We start from the raw sequence: 19421 nt of genomic DNA, 5'->3' as shown, positions 1-19421 counted from the left end.
TGCTGGAAACAATAGTGGGAAATGTCTTCATATTCTGCTTGTGGGCTGCCATGGGGCATCTAACCGGCTAGACTAGATAGGTCTTTGCTCTGATGCAGCAGGATTGTGCCCTGATGACAACAGGGCTCTGTAATAGTTTTATCAGCACCCATGCAAAATTACAGTCATTTGGAAGCTATGTCTGACATTACTGGAACCTTAAGCACTACAGGTTAATATTGGTTTTAGGATTCTAACATAAACGTGCCCTGAGAGGACAGCTTTTGTTCATAGTCGCACACCATGAGAAACAGGGCTGCAGACAAGCATTATTCAGCTCCTTAATGCAGGTTTTTAAGACCAAAATTCAAGCCCTCCTGGTGTAGTTCACTGAACTAACTTCCTTTGTTCCTGTAGGCTGCTGCGGTTGTTAAGAGGCCTAATAATGTGTGCCCGTGTGCCCTAGAAAGTATTTAAGAAGCTTGTAATGAGCAGCAAGAATAATCTGAAACACACATTATTCTCTACTTTTGGTTTTTCCGCCTAAGTCAAAGCCTCACCTAAAGGTAATCAAAATGAGTAACCAGAGGGAAGCTGTGAGTCATTAGTGCCAATTATTGTAAGAACGAGAATGTAACCTTGAGGGGGGAAAGGTGCTCTAACAGTGACTCTTACTGTAAAGCTGGAATGAATGTGTGCCTGCTAAACACACCATCACTGTGACTCAGCAAAATCCTTGGGAAAGCTCAGCTATTACTTAACAAGTGCTGCTTATAATCTATCCGGCCAGAGGCAAGGATTTGCACATTATTCAATATGTATATTTGAGTCTAAATGCTTAACCTGTAAGAACTGCTATACCTCAAGGGAAAACAAGTTGGGACACTAAAATGCTTGAAGTTTTGTTTGCTTGTTTTATAGTTCATAGCTCCAACCAGCACCAATGGAAACTCCCTTTCTGGGTTGAAGTGACAGCATGAGGCATATTAAGCAGAAGATAGAATTTCCCACCCACATATCGCTATTAGCTGTAAAAAAAACAACAACCAAACATACAAATGCAACTTCCAAATGCATTTAGAGTCATGTTTAATTTGGCCCTCAGTTGTGGCCTACTGCAGTTAAATAAACGGTTCAGCCCCACTTCCATTATACTGGGTTTACCCCCACTTCTTTCGTGTCATTAGCATCTGCCACAAGTAAAAGCACTGGGAGTGACAGTCTTGCACAGCAATGTTCCTTCTTGGTACAGCTGATTATATTAATATAGATTAGAAATCTTTTGATTTATTAAAAAGGTGCTCAAGACTCAGCCTTGCATTTAAGCACTAGCCTGGTAGTCACAAGTGATTAGGAAGTGCATGATGCTATTCTCAGCAGGCAAGTGAGTGGTGTTAACAGAGGGATAGACGAGTCTGTCCCTGCTGAGCAACCAGCAGAGAGACTAAGGGAGCTGCCGGAGGATGGAAACCCTTTCCCATTTGCTTCCAGCACACAAATGCCACAGCTTGTTGCAAAAGGAACAGAGCTCTCCATCCATCCTTTGCTAGCCGCCAGTAAGCTTGTAAACATTTCTGCAGGCTATTAACTTCTATGGGCTTATTTACAAGGTCTGTGAGTTTTAAAAAGCACAGCAAAAGAACGGATTTTAAAAACGTTCTTAGAAAAAGCTGCAGAGGGCAGGTGTTGTCTTTGAAGAGGCATCCCCTGTCCCCTCTCTCTTACAGAGGATGAAAAGTCTCTAGTAAGATGGCGCCTACTGCAACATGTGCAGGAATTCAAGAGTATGCTTGCATTGTTGTTTATTCTGATGCAAATTTACATAGTCAACTAAAAACCATATGATCAACTAACTAGCATTTCTTTAATCAGGTGACAGTTCTACTTCATGATTTTTTCAAATGAGCAAAGGCCAATATGGATTGTGATGCATCCTGGTAGGGACCAGCAAGGGATAGAAAGAGCCACTGTGAAGTAACTGCTGCATTGCGCAATTTGATGCCATTTTTTTCTGGCAGACAGGTTGACATTTAATGGGTGATTTGCGACCCATCCCAGTATCTCATGTTGGGGAAAGCACTGGCAGCAGCATTTAAACCTAATATGCAGCTGTTAAAAAGCCCAGGAGGCTGATGGAACAAAGTTGACAATCCTAAATGGATGTAACATCCCTCTCTCGGCCTTAAGATTTTGTGAATCAAACTCAACTCCAAGTGACAGGGTCCGTCCCGTCCCGTCCCGTCCCCCCCCAGTTTAGCTTTTCTGCATTTCCTACTTCCTCAAATACTTTATAGATGACTGTATAATTTCTGGGCTGATTTGTCTATTTGCCGAAACATCAGTGTGCAAATTAAATGTATTTGTGTGAGAGGTGAGGTGGGGTGTGTGAATATAGCAAGCTGGCAATAATACAGCAAGACAGGAATAAATACTGATGAGAGCAGTTCATGCTATCATCTACAGTAAATATCATTTGTGTTAGAGCACGTATCTGCAAACTTTATTAGTCACCTAGCTAAATTACGATTTTACAAAACCCTGGCTATTCCCCAGCATGACGTGCAAAGAGCCAGTGAGCACCAACCGTAGGCAGAGATAAAGTCTTTCTATGAATACCACCTGCCAGGCTGCATTAAGATCAGCACATCAGTGTACACAGAAATGCTTTCAAGCAAGTGAAGTGTGCAATGTAAAATTGCATTTACTCAGCAACCCAGATTTTCATGCTCTAATACTGTCACATAAAATACATCAACTTCCCCAACACACACAGACAAATGCCTTTGGATATCTACTTTTCTTTAACACCACATGAAGATTTTCATACCAGTTCTAACAGGACTATTGCCCTTGAACTCACTACGAGTTGCACAACAGGGTTCTTCTGCATAATATCTTCTAACACCTTTGTTGGACAACGCTGTGTTGCCATAACAATCTTTGAACAAAATTCACTTTCACTCAAGCTAAATACTGCTTTCATATAAAGTCACCTTTCTATTCCATTGTCACTAGCATTATTTCTGCAGAGGTACGGAGATTCTCGCTCTTTCTCTCATACGTACATGGGCACCAAACAAGCTATAATTGCAATTCAAAAGGTTGTGGACCAGATTTGGCATTTCTTTGCTCTGTGCCCAATTTAACAACAGATGAATCTTGTTAATTTAGCAGGGTCTGCATTCTCAAACTTGAGACTGGAAACTTGATTGTGTAACAGCATCAAGGACAGTTTTGCTTCATTTCCTTATCCATCCATATACCTCCATGAAAGCAAAGAGGGTGAAATATTTTCAAGATACCTGGCTTTGTCAAAGTACTTCCCGGTATAGGCCATACCGCATGCAGCACCCAATCCTTGACCGAGTGATCCAGTAGCTACATCAGTGAATGCTTGTTTCTAAAAAGAAGCAATAGCATGTAATCAAAAGAATATCTACTTCATAAACCCTAAGCTTTCAATCCTAGGCACACCAGCAGTGAGCCCAGTTGGGGTTACTTCCAAGTAAGCATTCACAGATCAGGCTGCATGTTCAACCCTGACCCAAAGTTCCCACAGGTACATCTAGTGAGGCAGGGAAAGATACCAGCCTAACTCTCTGAAGACTAATTTGTAAAACTCACCTTTTCACCATCAATACTCATCTTTTTAGCCATCTATATTATCTAAGTACCCTACCCTACCCAACCCCACCCTGCCCTTGAAATCTGGCCCTTAATCAGCCTTAGCTGCCAGATCAAGCACTCCCTCTGAGCACTTCAGGAAGTCACGAGAAGAGCCTAAGGGCTGCATCCAATACAATTGGAGTTCCATTCATGCAACAAGACTACTACCCCTATGTCTTTTGTGTGACCCAAAATCTGCTCTGGATCAGATTTTAAGGGTGCACAAGGGGTTGCGGGGAAGAGGAAGCAGACATTCCCATGTGCAAGAGGTAGTATGTTGTGCGAGCAGTTCAGCAGCACCGGATGCAACCCTACATGAGTAAATTAATGCAATACAGGTGTGTCAGGAGTTAAGTATTACTCTGCAGTCATAACCTATACTGCACATCTCTGAAGGTCTGAGATGCAAAAGCTGCACCTGCCCCAAACATTTAAAGCCCCGTTTTCTGCTCTTAGCTGGCAGCTGTTGCAATGGTCATGTTAAATAGATTCTAACAAACGAAGAAAGCATGCTGAACTAATTATCTTGATCAACTGTACATTTCAAAAACAGCTGCTCACTAGGTGAACCTGTGCCTGGCGACGCTCCCTCTTAACATCAGTCCAGAGACAAAGCAGACTGAGACTAGGCAACTGTCCATGGATCTGCCCCTCTACCACGTTCAAGAGCAGAGGGTGAGAGATCAAACTCTACAGCTACTTCCATGGGCTTCTGTATCTAGGGCAGGCAGTGGCAGTGTGTGGAGGGGATTTGTGATGAAGCATCCATCCTTTCTCAGAGGTATGAGAGATGTGTCAGAGCATCATAAAAAGTAGCCTGCTTTAATAAAGGTAAAAGTAAAGGGACCCCTGACCATTAGGTCCAGTTGCAGATGACTCTGGGGTTGCGGCACTCATCTCACTTTACTGGCCGAGGGAGCCGGCATACAACATGTGGCCAGCATGACTAAGCCGCTTCTGGAGAACCAGAGCAACGCACGGAAACGCCGTTTACCTTTCCGCCAGAGCGGCACCTATTTATCTACTTGCACTTTCTGCTTTTGAACTGCTAGGTTGGCAGGAGCCTGTTTTAATACCATAGCTAATATTGACATGCATGAAAGTAAAGGCATTGAGTGCTCTTCTAAAATGTAAAAGTAATCTTCTTTGGTTGCTTTCTGGGGGTACGGGACACCTTTAACTATACTTCATTTGTTGTCAACCCATGGATTTATTTCTGTTACCTAAACCATTGCTAAACTATCACTATGAACCAGGTGTCGACAGTAGTGTAAAAGGTGCACAAACTTTTTGATTCCTAAGGCAATCTCCCTGTGTTTTCCCGAAATACTCACTGGCACAGGGTGGCCTTCCAAAATGGAATCAATTTTCCTCAGGTTTAATAACTCTGATTCATGGAGGAAGCCTGCTTCAGCCCAGGCAGCATACAAGATTGGGGCTGCGTGACCCTAGACGAAGGGGAAGAAACAAAATCAACAATTGCAGACCATCTTAAGAAGTGAGGCAAAATAGCATGCAAGGATATGGAAATGCTCATGTCAACATGTTGCCCTCATATTCTGCTTGCAGGCATCTGGTTGTCTACTGCAAGAACAGGATGCTAGGGTAGATGGGATTTTTGCTTGATGCAGCAAAGCTCTTGTGTTGCTGTTTTTTAAAAAATAACTATTGAGGAGAAAAACCATTAGATATCATACTAGTGACATGGTCCCTGCTGAAGGGTCTTATTCAAATCGGAGAGTTTAAATGAAGCAAAAAGAGACAGTGAACTAGTAGAAGGGGGAAAGGGGCTCAACAGAAAATGGGGATGGCTGTTCTAGAATAGGAAACAGCATGGCAAACAAGGCAAAAACAGGAGTAGGAAGTAATGGAAAAGAGTGGGAGCAGACAAGCAGTTAGAACAGGAATAAGGGAAAGTTTTTTAAAAATAGGTATGTCTACATGTGCAAAGGGGAAAAAATATTTGAAGTCAAAGACCAGAAGGCTGCAAATACTTTCTCCCAGTCCCTCCTCTGTTCTCCTCATTGTAGAAAAAAGCAAATGCCCAAAGTGAGAGATGAGAAAACAAAGTCCCAAGGATCCTGCAATATATGGGGCCTCCTGGTTAATGGTTTGCTTCTCTTCATAAGTGAGTTTGAGCCCCACTCCCCATCTCAGGGTGTACAAAGAGGTAGAGATAAGGAGTAACAGCCCAAAGCAAAAGACAGCCGGCTTTTAATAAGAAATTAATGTCCCGTTGGCTACTTGTCCTACTGATTCCAAAGTCTTAGGTATGACTTTGAGCCAATGTCTCAAAAGCCCAAGGAGTTTGAAACAAGTGCATGAATCCAAGGGTCAGCGCAGAAATTGTGAAGGATGGCAAAGAAATTTTTGGATTTTTTGCATTGTTGTATAAGAACACTGCTGATGATATTTTTTTCCCCTGTTGCAAAGAGCCATTAGGAAACAGAGTAGAGTATTCAATCAGAGCTAGCCTTCAGGAGAGTAATGAAAAAGATCTAGCTCTTACCTTGGAAAGAACAAACCGGTCATTGTTAGGATTTCTGGGATCCTGCGGCTTGTACCTCATGGTATGGAAGAACAGCACAGACATGATTTCTGCAGCACTGCAACATGACGTTGGGTGGCTGCAAATCAAAGCACACGGAGCGTTACAACTGCAGCCTCTTGTCAGGTCACATTCCTGTCACTGAAACACCAACATGCTCATCCTTCCAGGCTTCCACAGGGAAATGTGCCATTAGAGGTGCCTGTGAGAACTCCTTCCATCTACTATCATCCTAGTATCCATTAGCTCTGAAGCAGTTAAGAGAAGAGGATGTCGTGTTATCTCCCCCAAAATGGATGCCGAAATGTAAGCTTCAGTGAGAGGGCACCTTGAGCTACTTTCTCTCCACTAAGATCAAGAAAGAGCATCAGAATCAGCAGCTATTGTGTTCACCTACTTTTAGAGAAAAGCTTCATTTCCTGTGAAAAGCGCAAGGAGATCTCCTTGACCTGAACGAAGCCCTGACAATACTTAGGTATTTTGGGGAAATGGCCCCTCGCCTATGGTTTATTATATGTGGCTAAAGGGTATTCGCCACCTAGATGCCGCTGGACTCTACTTCTCACCAGCCCCAGCCAGGATGATGGGAGTGTAGTCCAGCAATATCTGAAAGTGCCACTTTGAAAGAGCACTTATCTGACTAGATGTTAAGTTTTAATGAGCACTTATAAAGGAAAGTTAAGCTTCAGAAAACAAATGGGTGCATTATGACATTGGATATGTTTTCTCTCTTTCGAGAGCACAAGTTGAAGGAGATTTGCAGCAGGGATTTCAATGACCTTGCGAAGGAGCACGTCATCTATGATTTTCTCCTGAGCTTCAGGGAAGGGTTTCAGTTGGTTTGCAAAATAATCATGTCAGTACATCACTAAAAGGAAGATGAACAGGAGAGATGCCCTTTCTAGCACTGCAGATTATTAGGCTATTTCAGGACAAGAAACAAGCACAATTCTGTTTAACCTAGTATAAACTTGAAGTGGCTTGCTTCCTCCTCCTATATATCCCAATGTGATCTTAAGGATCAACAGCAAACAATTCTTATAGTACCACACCTGAGTATCATGTTCGGGCAGCAAGAGAGATTCTCCACAGTTGTTAAACTAATTTCTTTAAGAGGTTTCTAAAAGCCCCAACTTGCCTTGAAAAGAAAAAGAAAAACCTCAATAGATCTGGCTTTTGAATGGTGGAGTGGGAATTCTTGCCCCCACTTCATTTTTCATTTGTGAACATTTGTCATACCCTTTTAAGATATTGCCTACCCTGAACGATTATCACAGGGAAGCTAGAAATTAACATTTCTAGGGATTGGAGAAACTGAGAAAGCAAGCATTACCCTGCAGTGTGATTTACTTTGTCTCTAAAAGACAGAATTTATAAGAATGCATACAGTTAATTATTCCATAAGCAAGGCATCTGGATTTCAGAATTTGGACTTATCAATAATATATCATTTATTTTAATATGTTTAACAGAATTTTACAGCTCAACCCTATGTATGATTACTTAGCCCTGCTTCAAGTGTGGAGAAACCTTTTGACTCCACAGGCCAGATCCAACTCATGGGCCAAATTTAACAAGTGAGTGAGGATGCCTACTTGTCAACCCACATTCTGTCACAAACAATATCAAGGTTTTTTGCCCTTTGAAATCCCAAAGTCAGGACTTCTAAGTTTGTAGCAGGCAGGAAGGCACTGCTAACATCTGTTTCACTACAAGGGGTTTACAGTGAAACAGCTGCTGAAATGAAGAAAAAGCTTTCTTTTAGCAGTGCTTTGCTACCTGCTGAGTGCTCTGAAAGTGCAGTCAAACTGAGCAGATTTGGGTGTGTGAGGGAGTTTCCTGTAGGATCACCCTTTCTTTGCCAATGTACCAGGAGGGCAATCCTGCTTAGTGCTGGGTACCAGTTTTGTGCAGCATTTCAAAGGCCCCCCACCCTTATCTGAATGACCCTCAGATGTAGGACAGGTGAGCATGGCTTGCCAAAAATGGCTTTGCAGTCCAAATGGGGAAAGTTGGCAGGCCAAAACTGGCCTCCTGGGCTGGAGGTTCCTCACTCCTGTCCTACTGGGTTCAGTGAGGCTTAAAAGGTAAAGGTAAAGGGACCCCTGACCGTTTGGTCCAGTCGCAGATGACTCTGGGGTTGCGGCGCTCATCCAGCTTTACTGGCTGAGGGAGCCGGCATACAGCTTCCTGGTCATGTGGCCAGCATGACTAAGCCGCTTCTGGTGAAGCAAAGCAGCGCACGGAAACGCTGTTTACCTTCCCGCCAGAGCGGTGCCTATTTATCTACTTGCACTTTGACGTATTTTCAAACTGCTAGGTTTCCAGGAGCAGGGACCAAGCAACGGGAGCTCACCCCACCGCAGGGATTCAAACCGCCGACCTTCTGATCGGCAAGCCCAAGGCTCAGTGGTTTAACCCACAGCGCCACCCGCGTCCCAATGAGGCTTACTCCCTAGTATAAGTGTATTATGGACTGCAGAATTAGAGTAAAACTGTTCGTAAATTTATGGCTGAAATCTGTGACCCAGGATCATGCTCAATTTTAAATATTTCTAGTCTAAAAGCATCAGTAGCTTGTAATGATCCAGTGGAATGAATTGTCAGTTGTACTAGCTGACATGCTATAGGGCAGCTATAATAATTAACAGCCAGAAATCCTGTTCATAGAGTAACAGTCTACTAGTTTGGCTGTCACAAGGCATTTTCCCTTTGACTACATTTTCCATGCATGTTAGCATTTTAAAATCATAAATCCAGACACATGATACAACAGTTGTATGACATCCACAGGACTTAAGGCTATATAATGTGCTAATTATCAAGCTGCCAATTAAATATTGCTTCCTAATCCAAACCCCTTTGGGAACAGCACTCTCGTTAACAATTTCTTAAAACACATGCAAATGCTTTTTTAAAAAAACAGGAGTAAAGGTTAGTGCTCATCCTTTGTTAAGTACTTGCACGCTAGGAATTAAAATAATTAGATTTAAGTCACGACTCAAAGACATGTATTAGTAAATATTTACACATGGCTGTTAATCAGTAAACCTTACATGCTTGCTTAAAAGGCTTTCATTCCTTAAATCTTATAAATGTTATACTTAACCATCTCTCTAAAGAACTGCTGCTCTGAGCGTAAAGTTTTTAAATAAACCTATTGGTGAACATGTAGAAGAAGAAAAATTAAACAGGGAATGAAAACAAACATTTAAAAAAATTAAAGCAACCAATTAAAAACATTTTACCACAACAATTCTCAATTCCAACAAAGAATCTTGAGGCACCTTAAATGCTAGCTAATTTATTACAGCATATGTTGCAGTGGACAAGAGTTCATTTCATCAGACAAGACTTCTTGCTGTTTTGCTGCAGCAGACTAACACAGCTACCCCTCTGGGCACTCAGATATAGATACAGATATAAATATATAGTTATAGAAATACAGATATGTAGATATATTTGTGGTAGGGGACTTCAATAATTGTTAGCATTAAAAAAAATTTAAAGCAGGTTTAAAATTATATTAATAAAATATAAAAACTGAAAACTGAGCTAACTATCCACTGGAGGGGGAGATGTTAAATGTGCTTAGGATTGCAACCTTGGCTACCAGGAAGCAAGTCCGATTAAATTTGGCAAGATGGACAACACAGTTCTAGCCATGTCTACTCAAAAGTAAGTCTTACTGATTTCAACAGGGCTTACTTACAGGTATGTGGGAGTATGACAGCAGCTTTAGGATTAGATTGCAAAATACTGATATTGCAAATACACTAAGCAATAGTGTTCTGCAAGTACCACTAATTTTCATGAGACTTCTGCAAAAGGCTTCAAGCAGATTTCAAAATGAACTAAGGTGTTGCAGAAGATGTAGTAGAGCACATCCTCTACCTTTCAGTTTCCATCAGTAACTGGAATTCAGTTTATAAGCCAAGCTACGCTCCAATATCTGAAATTCAACACATTCCATGTAAAAAACAATTCCTGTTGAAACTAGAGATTTTCAACTATTGGCCAATGTGCAAAATAACTTGTTCCCTATACATCTGCAAACAGCACTCCCAATATGGACAACATGTTTTGGAAAAGGAATGCAAACACAGTGGATTCTATGGAAATACATTCATACGTAACTTCCTTCTTGCAATTTCTTAAAAAATAAAATATTCCTCCGAAACTACAATAACCATTTGTTCTTTCCCCCTTTGAAAAAGAAAAAGAAAATCAAACCTCTCTTCTTTCAATCGTCAAATTCTATTAGTTCTGGTCAAACTGCTTGGATTAACACAAAACAAACAGAGCTGCAATACAAAAGATGCCTACTCAGCATGGACAGTTGATTAAGCAAAAACGCACCAAGTGCCAGCGGGTGGGGTGGAATTATGCAAAGGCAAATATGACCAAAAGGAGTAGAAAGGCGTAACAACGTGAAAGCATAAAACAACCAATTTCAGCTTTTACCAAGAAGAGACATTTGGACATCTGGAATAAGTGACTTTCTTAACATGGAGGTTGTGAACCCATGTTAAGAAAGTCACTTATTCCAGATGTTGGCAAAGGAGGCAGTAGTCAAGAGACTACCTTGAGTTGCTGCACTGAAAAGGACCTGCAAAAACTAATGTGATTGCTCAGGTTGAGCATGCAGGGCCAGCTGGGTAGGACAGCCAGCAGCCTACAGCCACCAGTTACCAGGTCTGTGAACTCAGGGCTTGTGCTAAAGGCAGGGATGCTTCAGGAAGTTGCTATCACTATGCAACATGGCACAGACGCCATCTAGCTCTACTTCTCCTTGTCATCTGAATCCTTGACCAGTGCCCAGACACATGGGAGGCATCTAATGAAACCAGTGTGGCAACATAAGGAACTTACAGATGAGCTGAGATGTAAGAAGGGAATGAATAAGAAATGGAAGAAATGGGAAATCCCAAAGGAAGAGTATACATGAGTTACCAGCAGTTGCAGGGAAAAGGTCAGGTGGGCCAAATCTCAGACTTGCAAGAGAGGTCAGGAGTCAACAGCAAAAAAAGCTAATGCTATTCTAGGCTGCGTCAACAGAAGTACAGTGTTCCAGTCAAGGAAAGTAATAGTCCCACTCTATTCTATCTTGGTCAGACCACACCTGGACTTGTGTCCAGTTCTGGGCACCACATTTTAAGAAGGATGTTGACAAGCTGGAACATGTGCAGAGGAAGGCAACCAAGATGATCAAGGGTTTGGAAACCAAGTCTTATGAGGAACAGATTAAGGAGCTGGGTATGTTTAACCTGGAGAAGAGGAGACTGAGAGGAGATATGATAGCCATCTTCAAATATCTAAAGAGCTGTCACGCGGAAGATGGAGCAAGCTTGTTTTCTCCTGCTCTGAAGGATAGGATTTGAACCAATGAACTGAAGTTACAAAAAACAAAGAAAGAGAGACTCAGGAAGAACTTTGACAGTAAGAGCTATTTGACAGTGGAATGGTTTCCCTTGGGAGGTTGTGGACTCTCCTTTGTTGGAGGTTTTCAAGCAGAGGTTGGGTGGCCATCTGTCATGTATAAATACGGTAGTTGGGATTCCTGCATTGCAAGAGGTTGGACTAGAAGACCCTTGGGATCACTTCCAACTCTATAATTCTATGAGGACCAGTAAGTATATACTGAATCTGGACAAGAGGGAGGTCCTGTAGGTTAGTAGATTGCTTTCTCTGGAATTAGGTGGACAGCCTGTTCTGGGTGCAGTCAGAGTCCCCTTGAAAAGGCAGTTACATAGTCTGAGCATGCACTCATTCATCATTGCCACTCAAGGAAGATAAGTGTTTTCATGGACAAAGGCTGCCTCCTTCTTCCAGCTCTGGATTGTTTGTCACCATCACCATCACCTACTTCTACCTCTGGCTCCTCCCACAACTGGCATGTTACCCGCCCCCTGGTGGCCATGAGACCCTTTTAAGACTCTACTAGATGGCTCAGTCTGGACACAATAGGGAAAGAGGACTAAAAGACTACCCAAGCGTCCTCAGGCACTTTTCTGTTAGTGCAAACAAAGAAGTGGGTAGGGCATATCAACTGGAGACTTGCAGAGCCCCATAACATGATTCATCATAGGCATGCTCATGCATTTTCTTCTGGCCATTTTCTGCTCCCAAGGAGTGGCAAGAACAGATATCCATCTATTCATTCTACATCTATTCATTCTAGTATCAGGCCCCAGGGATAACAAAGGAGGAATTAGATCTTGCCGAACTCAGTACTGAGTCTCTGCTCCCTGCTATTTACTAAAGAGACTGTTCAAATAAATATTGATCCTGTATTTGAATGTACTGTACAATCACATTGTTCCCATCTCTTAATTTCCCAGTCACTAGGCTTTGCATCCCCACAGTCTCCTTCAGACAGAACTCCAACTGACCTCAAAAAATAAAACAGGAACCACCTTGATGTTGTAAAATGGTAAATATAGCTATTGCAACACCACACCGAGAATAAGAAAGGCAACTTCCTTCTAAGGGTTCTGCTTTATGGTTAGGTACTTTCTTCCCCTGCCCCCATAACCTGCTTCGTTTTCCCCCCAGTCATTCCATATCCTTCCTCAGAAATGGTTTTGCCTTAACAAATTACTTTATTACAAGAGATGGAGCAATTTGTGACAGAGTCACATTTTAATGCGCATAAAAATTAGCATAGGCTTTGAAAGTACAGAAGAGCTGTGACCAAGGCTGAGGTATGCTATTTGCCCTCAACTAGAGGAACACTCAAAGTCTGGTGAATCCAAACTGCCTCTCTATCCATTTGCAAGTTCTTAAGTTGATTGCTAAAGAATGCATGATATATATTTGGGAAGGCTGAAGCTAAATTAAAAAGAAATAGAGATCGCAGAATGAGGCTGCATTGCCTGCTCTGGAGAGTCATGGCATTGACAGAATCAATTTGCTGCTCTGGATCCAGATTTGCTGCTTGAAGCTCAGCTGGCAATGGTGGCTAGTTATAAATGGTTTTTGCGTGCCCAGGCAAAGTCCCCACCCCACCCCTCTGTGAACCAGACCTCAGGATCAAGCAGGAGACACGACAACATCTTTAGGGATTAAAATGGCCACAACTTTATTGAATTTCACATGTAGGAAACCTTGGCATAGGCACTGGGCGTGTATCCCTCTCAGCCCCCCTACTGGGGGTCTGAGGCAAGTCACGGTCGAACGGGAATATGGGGCCACTGCAAAATGTGTGTTTACACAACTGGCTCTCTCCCATGTCGCTGGGGGGAGTTCTATGGCCCACTTGTTGTGCCCTTGTGGACAGAGATTCCCCTCAAGTCCCCTCTAATGGGGTACCCTGGTGTCGCTGCCGCAGAAGGGGTAAGTCACTGCTTTACCCCTTTTTCAGTTGTTAAGACTAAAGGATTCTGCCCAATGCCTAAAATCGTCAAAGTGGTGACAATTGCAAAACCTGTAGAGCAGGGGAAATTCTTTCCCAGCTGTGAGAAAACAGCAACCATCGTACAACCATATCAACGCCAGAGAACCTAGAAAGGAGAAAGGTTAGCCTGTAAGAAAAAGCAAGATTACATGTGGGTGACGCTCTTGGGCCGACAGCGCTGCCAACGTCAGCTCTGGCCCCTTTTTATGCTTCTGGAGCGGACCAGAGTGAAGCCTGCTCCAACTCGGTCCGCTGCTCTTGCCCCACCCCCAGGCCGTCGCGGATAGGCCGGAATTTGAATCTGGGTTTGGCGGGAACCCATCAGGCACTGCGGCGGCCAGGAGGGCGGAGCAACCGCCCACGGAACAGCGTGGCTGCAGGAGGATGGTGAAGCCGCACGCCGAGTCACTAACATCACCCACAGCCAATATAAAGTCATTTTGAGCTCCATCTGGGAGAATAAGGTTTTTGCCACCTTCTACATGACTTGGTGAACTTTAGGATCAAGCAGAACACGCTCCATTCAAGACAAATCAGGAACGGTGATTAGAACTAATATCAGTTTCAAAATACACTTGCATTTAAATTCTTGCTGTTGTTACTTCTCTTATAAAGGGACTCGTTATAAGGCTATTCACTGTTTGCTCCGAACTCCTCTAATACTGTGAGCTGCCCTGAACACAGCTACAGAGAAAGCTATGAAAAAGGAGAACTATCCTGCGAGCAGAATAGAGCACCCATGAAGATGCTACACCTGAAGTCACATGTGCCCTTTCATTTCCCCCAGCTTTTCTGCCTTAATGGTACACCAAGGCATCAGCCATACCTATGGTGTGTCAATTCAGACAATCATGGAATTACAGCTAGTACAAGCAAAATCACTTCATATCATGTTCCCGGTTGTAATTTTCAGTTCCATTACAAATAATGGTTTCTCAGGTCTGATGTCACATTGAACTAACGTTAAGGTTGAACTATGGTGCAATTGTTTTAATTCATTCAAATTCAAAATGGGTCCATCACTTCTCTTTTGTTGCAACTTTGTTGCCCAACACAAGGTGGAAGGGTTTACATTTATATATATATATATATATATATATATATATATATATGTATGTATTATGATCCCTAGTCCTTCAGATGGACCTCAGAACAGAATGTGTGGTTGTCAGAATTTAGCATTCCATTTAAATGAGATTCAGTGCAGGAATGCCTCCGACGATGGCATTTTCATGCACCTTACAAAATTCAGTGAGATCACTACAGACAAAAGGAATTTAAAACGTGGGCAGATGTTTCAACCTTACAGAAAACTTTTGCTTCTAAAAATTAAATTTTAAAATGTGACAATGTGAACCTTAAATAATATAGCACACACAATCAACAGAAAATGAAAAAAATACAATCCTTAGCTGAAACAAAGTAAATATATTGTAAAGAGATTTTAGAAAATCAGTGTTTGTCAATGGAACATTAAATAAACCTGTTTGATGTGGGGAAATAGCTTGATTTTCACATCAAAAGACAATGGATTTTTCCCATCGCAGAGTACAAGCAAAACTAGACTAACTCTGGAATCTGCAGACAGAGCCTAAAATAACCTCTATTCTAAAGCCTGAATAAACTGCCCATATGAGACTTCAGGCATTTGAAAAATAATCCCACTTTGGCGAACTTGAAATTTTGCCGATAATTAGTTACGACTGTTGGGTACAAAAGAAAGAATTTGGCCGAAAGCATAAATTGTTTTTCTTCCAACTGTGTGTCAAGAGAGCATTCCTGAGTTCCCTTTCTGTCATATCATATGCATGAAGAACCTTATAATCCAATTCATCTGTGTCAAAAATACACTGTCAATATTATACTCTCACGCTTTCTGGACGCTCTGATTTTAGCTGCCCGATTTAGCTGCACATGATTAAAGCAGACAGCATTATGGTAGAAGGGCTGATTCTGCACGCTATCCACACTGAGCCAAACATTTGGACACACACACTACATGCATAAACAAACTGTATGAGTATAATCAGAAAAGCCCCTATACAGTATTTAAGAGCAATTAACTCCGTTCTCTTTCTAAAAAATAAGCTTTTGAACCAATCTATATGATGTAAAAAGGGTTGTTATGCAATGAGCCCTTTATCAAAACATATAAAACACAAAAATATTTCATCAACACAAACATCCAGTGTTCAATGTTTTATCATTCTTATTCATTTTTCACAGCCACAGGTGAGGTAATAATTTTCACACCCGAGTGTATTTGCAGATAACTGCTGCATATATAGTTCTGATCTGTATCTTCCAGGGACAATTATTACATCCAGCACAATCCTAACATTGGTCTATTCAAAAGTTGCCCCACTGAGTTTAATGGGACTTACTCCCAGATAAATGTGTATAGGGCTGCAGGCACCAGCTGAAAATGGGTTTGTTCAGCTCCTTGGAACTTACACAAATCCCAAATTCAATCCAGCTACAGATGCAGCAAATAAGCTATCCAATTCTATTTGCACCTTCGCTATATCTGCAACCTTCTAAAGTGATTTGTAATGGCTACATCTTCTATCCAAAGAAAATCCTCCATTAAATTGTATGGCTGTTGAAAGCTTTAGGTTGCCAAACCAGGTTTGCTTATTACATGAGTTGTGAAACATAACTGACACCTAAAGATTGCTTTAAACCTGCATTTCAAAACCTAATGGAAGCTCTGAGCCCATTTTGCAACTCAAAATTCAAGGTTTCCCAGTAAGAACAAAGATCTTCAGCTCTATATTTTATTTGTCATTATTGCTTTTTAAGAAAAGGAAAAAAAACAGGTGGTATGCAAATAGGTATAATGTTTAAGATATCACTAGCCCATTTGGGCAAAGCTGTGAAATGAATTATTGCTCCAAAAGAAACACCCTACTGAACTCAAATACAGTGTTTAGGTAACAGTGTACCGATGACCGATGCATAAGTCAATGGGTTTCAAAAGTCAGATCTCTGCAGAAATCCCCTGGACTGCACACACACGCAACAGTAAGAAGCAAGATTTGGACCAAATTTCATCCAGAGGCACAGAAGTCCACACAAACAGGGGGTAGTGTCAAGGCTGTTCGACACATTAGTAGCCTTGCTCTAGATTCATTTGTAGCAGGACCAGGGAAGGAAAGCACAACTATCTTCTTGGGCTACACAGTACTAAAGAGACAGTTAAGTAGGGGCTACCTTTTGCTAGCTATGATTATTAAGAGTGAAGGGACGAGTCCATAAGACGAGAACTTATCCATCTTATGGGGTGAAATGCCAATAATGGTATGATCTGCTTAAGGAGATAGCAAGTGCATTTTCCTACCTTCAGGCAGTTGGATAATGCTTTGATATGTTGTGGGTGGGAGCAAAAAAATAGATGTTAAGAGAGTTGACCCCACCTTGCTCAGAAAATGGTAAGGGTCTGTTCTTAGGAGGATAGCCAGTACCCAAGTAAGATCTACCCTGGGATAAAGGTGGCATGCGACATTTACAGAAGGCACCAATAGAGCAACTTTCTGCCCCCACCCCACACTGTGGGTGGGAAACGTGGGGCAAGATCAAAGGCGGGCGGGCAGTGCTGAATATGTCAGGCAGACTGCCGCCATCCCTCCGTGAGTTCATTTCAGCCAACGCTCAGCTCTGGAGAAACAGGTCTGCACTCCGGAAGCGGCGTGTATTACAGGGGAAAGGCATGCAAACGGTGCTCGGTTCAACCTTAGCATCTCCACTGTAGGGCTGGGAGAACCTCTCTGCCTGGAAACCCCGAGTGCCGACTGCCAGTCCGAGTCGCGCAACGCTAAGCTAGGACCAAAGGTCTGACGGTGTGAGGCAGTTTTCCTTCGTCGTGCTAAGCAAGACAGGCTGCCTTGATCCCTCATCTGCGAGATCCGGGGCCTTCCAAGAGCGAAGGCGTGACTGGCCGGCAGGCGTGTGAGCCCCGGCACTTCTCTAGTGAGGGAGGTTCGCTCTGCCTGAGTCGAGCCCGGCTCCCTCCCTCCCTCCCTCTCCCCCTTGGCTCACCCGGAGCCAGCCGCGGTGGTGGCCTTGATGGAGTTGATGCGCAGCCGATTGGCCGTGTCCTTCAGGGCCTGCAGCGTCTGCTGGTCGGGCTTGTGATAATCCTCCATGGCGAAGCAGGAACGTGGCCGGCGGCGGGCTCGGGTTGCAGGCGGCGGCGGCGGCAGGAGCTGGAGCGTGTGGCGCTGGACAGGCCCGGGCTCGGCGACTGAGGCAGGAGAGGCGGAGCTGCTCGGCCGGGCGAGGAGGGGCCAGGCGCCGGGGCCACCTCTGCTAGCGGCGCGCGGGCGGAGTCCTGCCTGCCGGCCTGGGAGAAAAGCCCCCGCCTCCCCAGCAGCGCGCTGCCTGCGGACTGAGCTCTCCCGCCCGCCTGCGAAGGCCAGCCGCTCCCCTCCCGAGGAAGAGAGGCGCGGCTGAGGCGCAGAAAACAGCCGCGTCCTCTTCCCTCTCGCTCCGCGCGTAACGTGAGCAGGGCGCGGCTGAGCGCCATTTGCGCAGCGACGAAGTGGAAAAGCCCAGGGTGCAACTCAGCCCGCGTAGGGCGCAGGGCTTCCTTTCTAACTGGCCCTCCAGGTGCTGTTGGACTCCGGCTCCCATCACCCTCAGCCAGCACAGCCAATGGTGAGGGATGCTGGGAATTGGAGTCCAAGAACACCTGGCGGCCCCGCAGGTTTCCCCCAGCCCCGCCTTGTGATGGCATTCTGTGCTTGCGGTGTTGCTTGGCTTTAAAGCGGAGCAAACTAGTAGATTTGGGGGGGGGGCGCTCAAAAATTGAGAGACACTCTGTGCTATTTTTCTTGAAAAAGAGGCCTGGAAGTCACCAGGAACGCCTCCCAAGTTCTCTTAGAATGGCAATAAGGCCCACCTGAGAAGAGTTCCGAGTGAAAAAAGCGCTGGGAATAATGTTCTGCACCCCCTCCACTGAAGACTTTAGCTGTAAAATGAACCATATTTCTTAAATAGATTAGCCTCCACTGTGCCTCAGTTTTCCCAATGGAAACACTGGGTGAGTGCCTGGAAACCCCTGGAATCCTGCTTGGGGGTTCCAGAGTTGGGAGAAGTCGCTGAGAAGGCCCTCTCTTGTGTCCCTACCAAGCGTGCCTGTGAGGGTGGCAGGACTGAGAAAAGGGCCTCCTCTGAAGATCTCAGAACATGGGCAGGTTCATAAGAAGGAATATGGTCTTTCAGATAGCTTGGACCCACAGAGCATTATAACTAGCACTTTGACTTACAGACCAGTGGAGCTGTTAATACTCCCTATAACCAGACCCGGTCAACAATCTGGCTGCAGCTCTTTGGACCAGTTGAAGTTTCTGAGCACTTTTCAAAGGCAGCTCCATGTAGAGTGTGTTAGAGTGATCCAAATGGGATGTAACTAAGCTGCGTGTGTCACGCTGGCCAAATACATCTCAAGGAACGAATGCAGCTGGTGCACTAGCCTTAACTGTGCAAATGCACTCCTAGCCACCGTAGAGACATGGGCATCCATGCTCAGGGCTGAGTCCAGGAGCATTACGTAAGGGTTGATCCAGGGCCCCATGCACATAAGTGGAATCGCATAAAGTGGGGAACACCCTCTATATGCCTATTTCCCCCTGCTCTTCAGCTCTATGTCCTGCTCTCTCTCCACTCCAGACCAAAATAAGAGTTTGGAGTTGAAGCTCTGGGGTTGGCTGGAGGCCGCGTGGAAAAGCGGCAGTTACTGCTGCTGTGCTACCCCGTGCATCAGCTGTTCAGTGGGGAGGCTAAGCGGCTTAAACAAAGCCCCACTGAGCCTCTGGTCTCTTTGGGACTTCC

General features: G+C 43.9%; 1 protein-coding gene across 1 annotated transcript in view; it reads right to left on the bottom strand.

Annotated features, from left to right (window-relative positions):
* TKT (transketolase) overlaps positions 1 to 18015 on the bottom strand; it is a 35442-nt gene extending 17427 nt beyond the window's left edge. Inside the window, exons 1-4 of the mRNA XM_083603078.1 lie at positions 17628 to 18015; positions 6155 to 6272; positions 4980 to 5093; positions 3282 to 3379 (exon numbers count right to left, since the gene is read on the bottom strand). Of these exons, the coding sequence (XP_083459204.1) occupies positions 3282 to 3379; positions 4980 to 5093; positions 6155 to 6272; positions 17628 to 17734 (437 nt within the window). The 5' untranslated portion in view covers positions 17735 to 18015. The remainder of the gene's footprint in view (positions 1 to 3281; positions 3380 to 4979; positions 5094 to 6154; positions 6273 to 17627) is intronic.
* Positions 18016 to 19421: the final 1406 nt, after the last annotated feature.

Source organism: Podarcis filfolensis (assembly GCF_964270895.1).
Source record: "Podarcis filfolensis genome assembly, chromosome: 2".
NCBI classification, from domain to species: Eukaryota; Metazoa; Chordata; class Lepidosauria; order Squamata; family Lacertidae; genus Podarcis; species Podarcis filfolensis.
The sequence above is the reverse complement of the archived record's forward strand: the minus strand, read 5'-3'. Positions and strand labels throughout refer to the sequence as shown.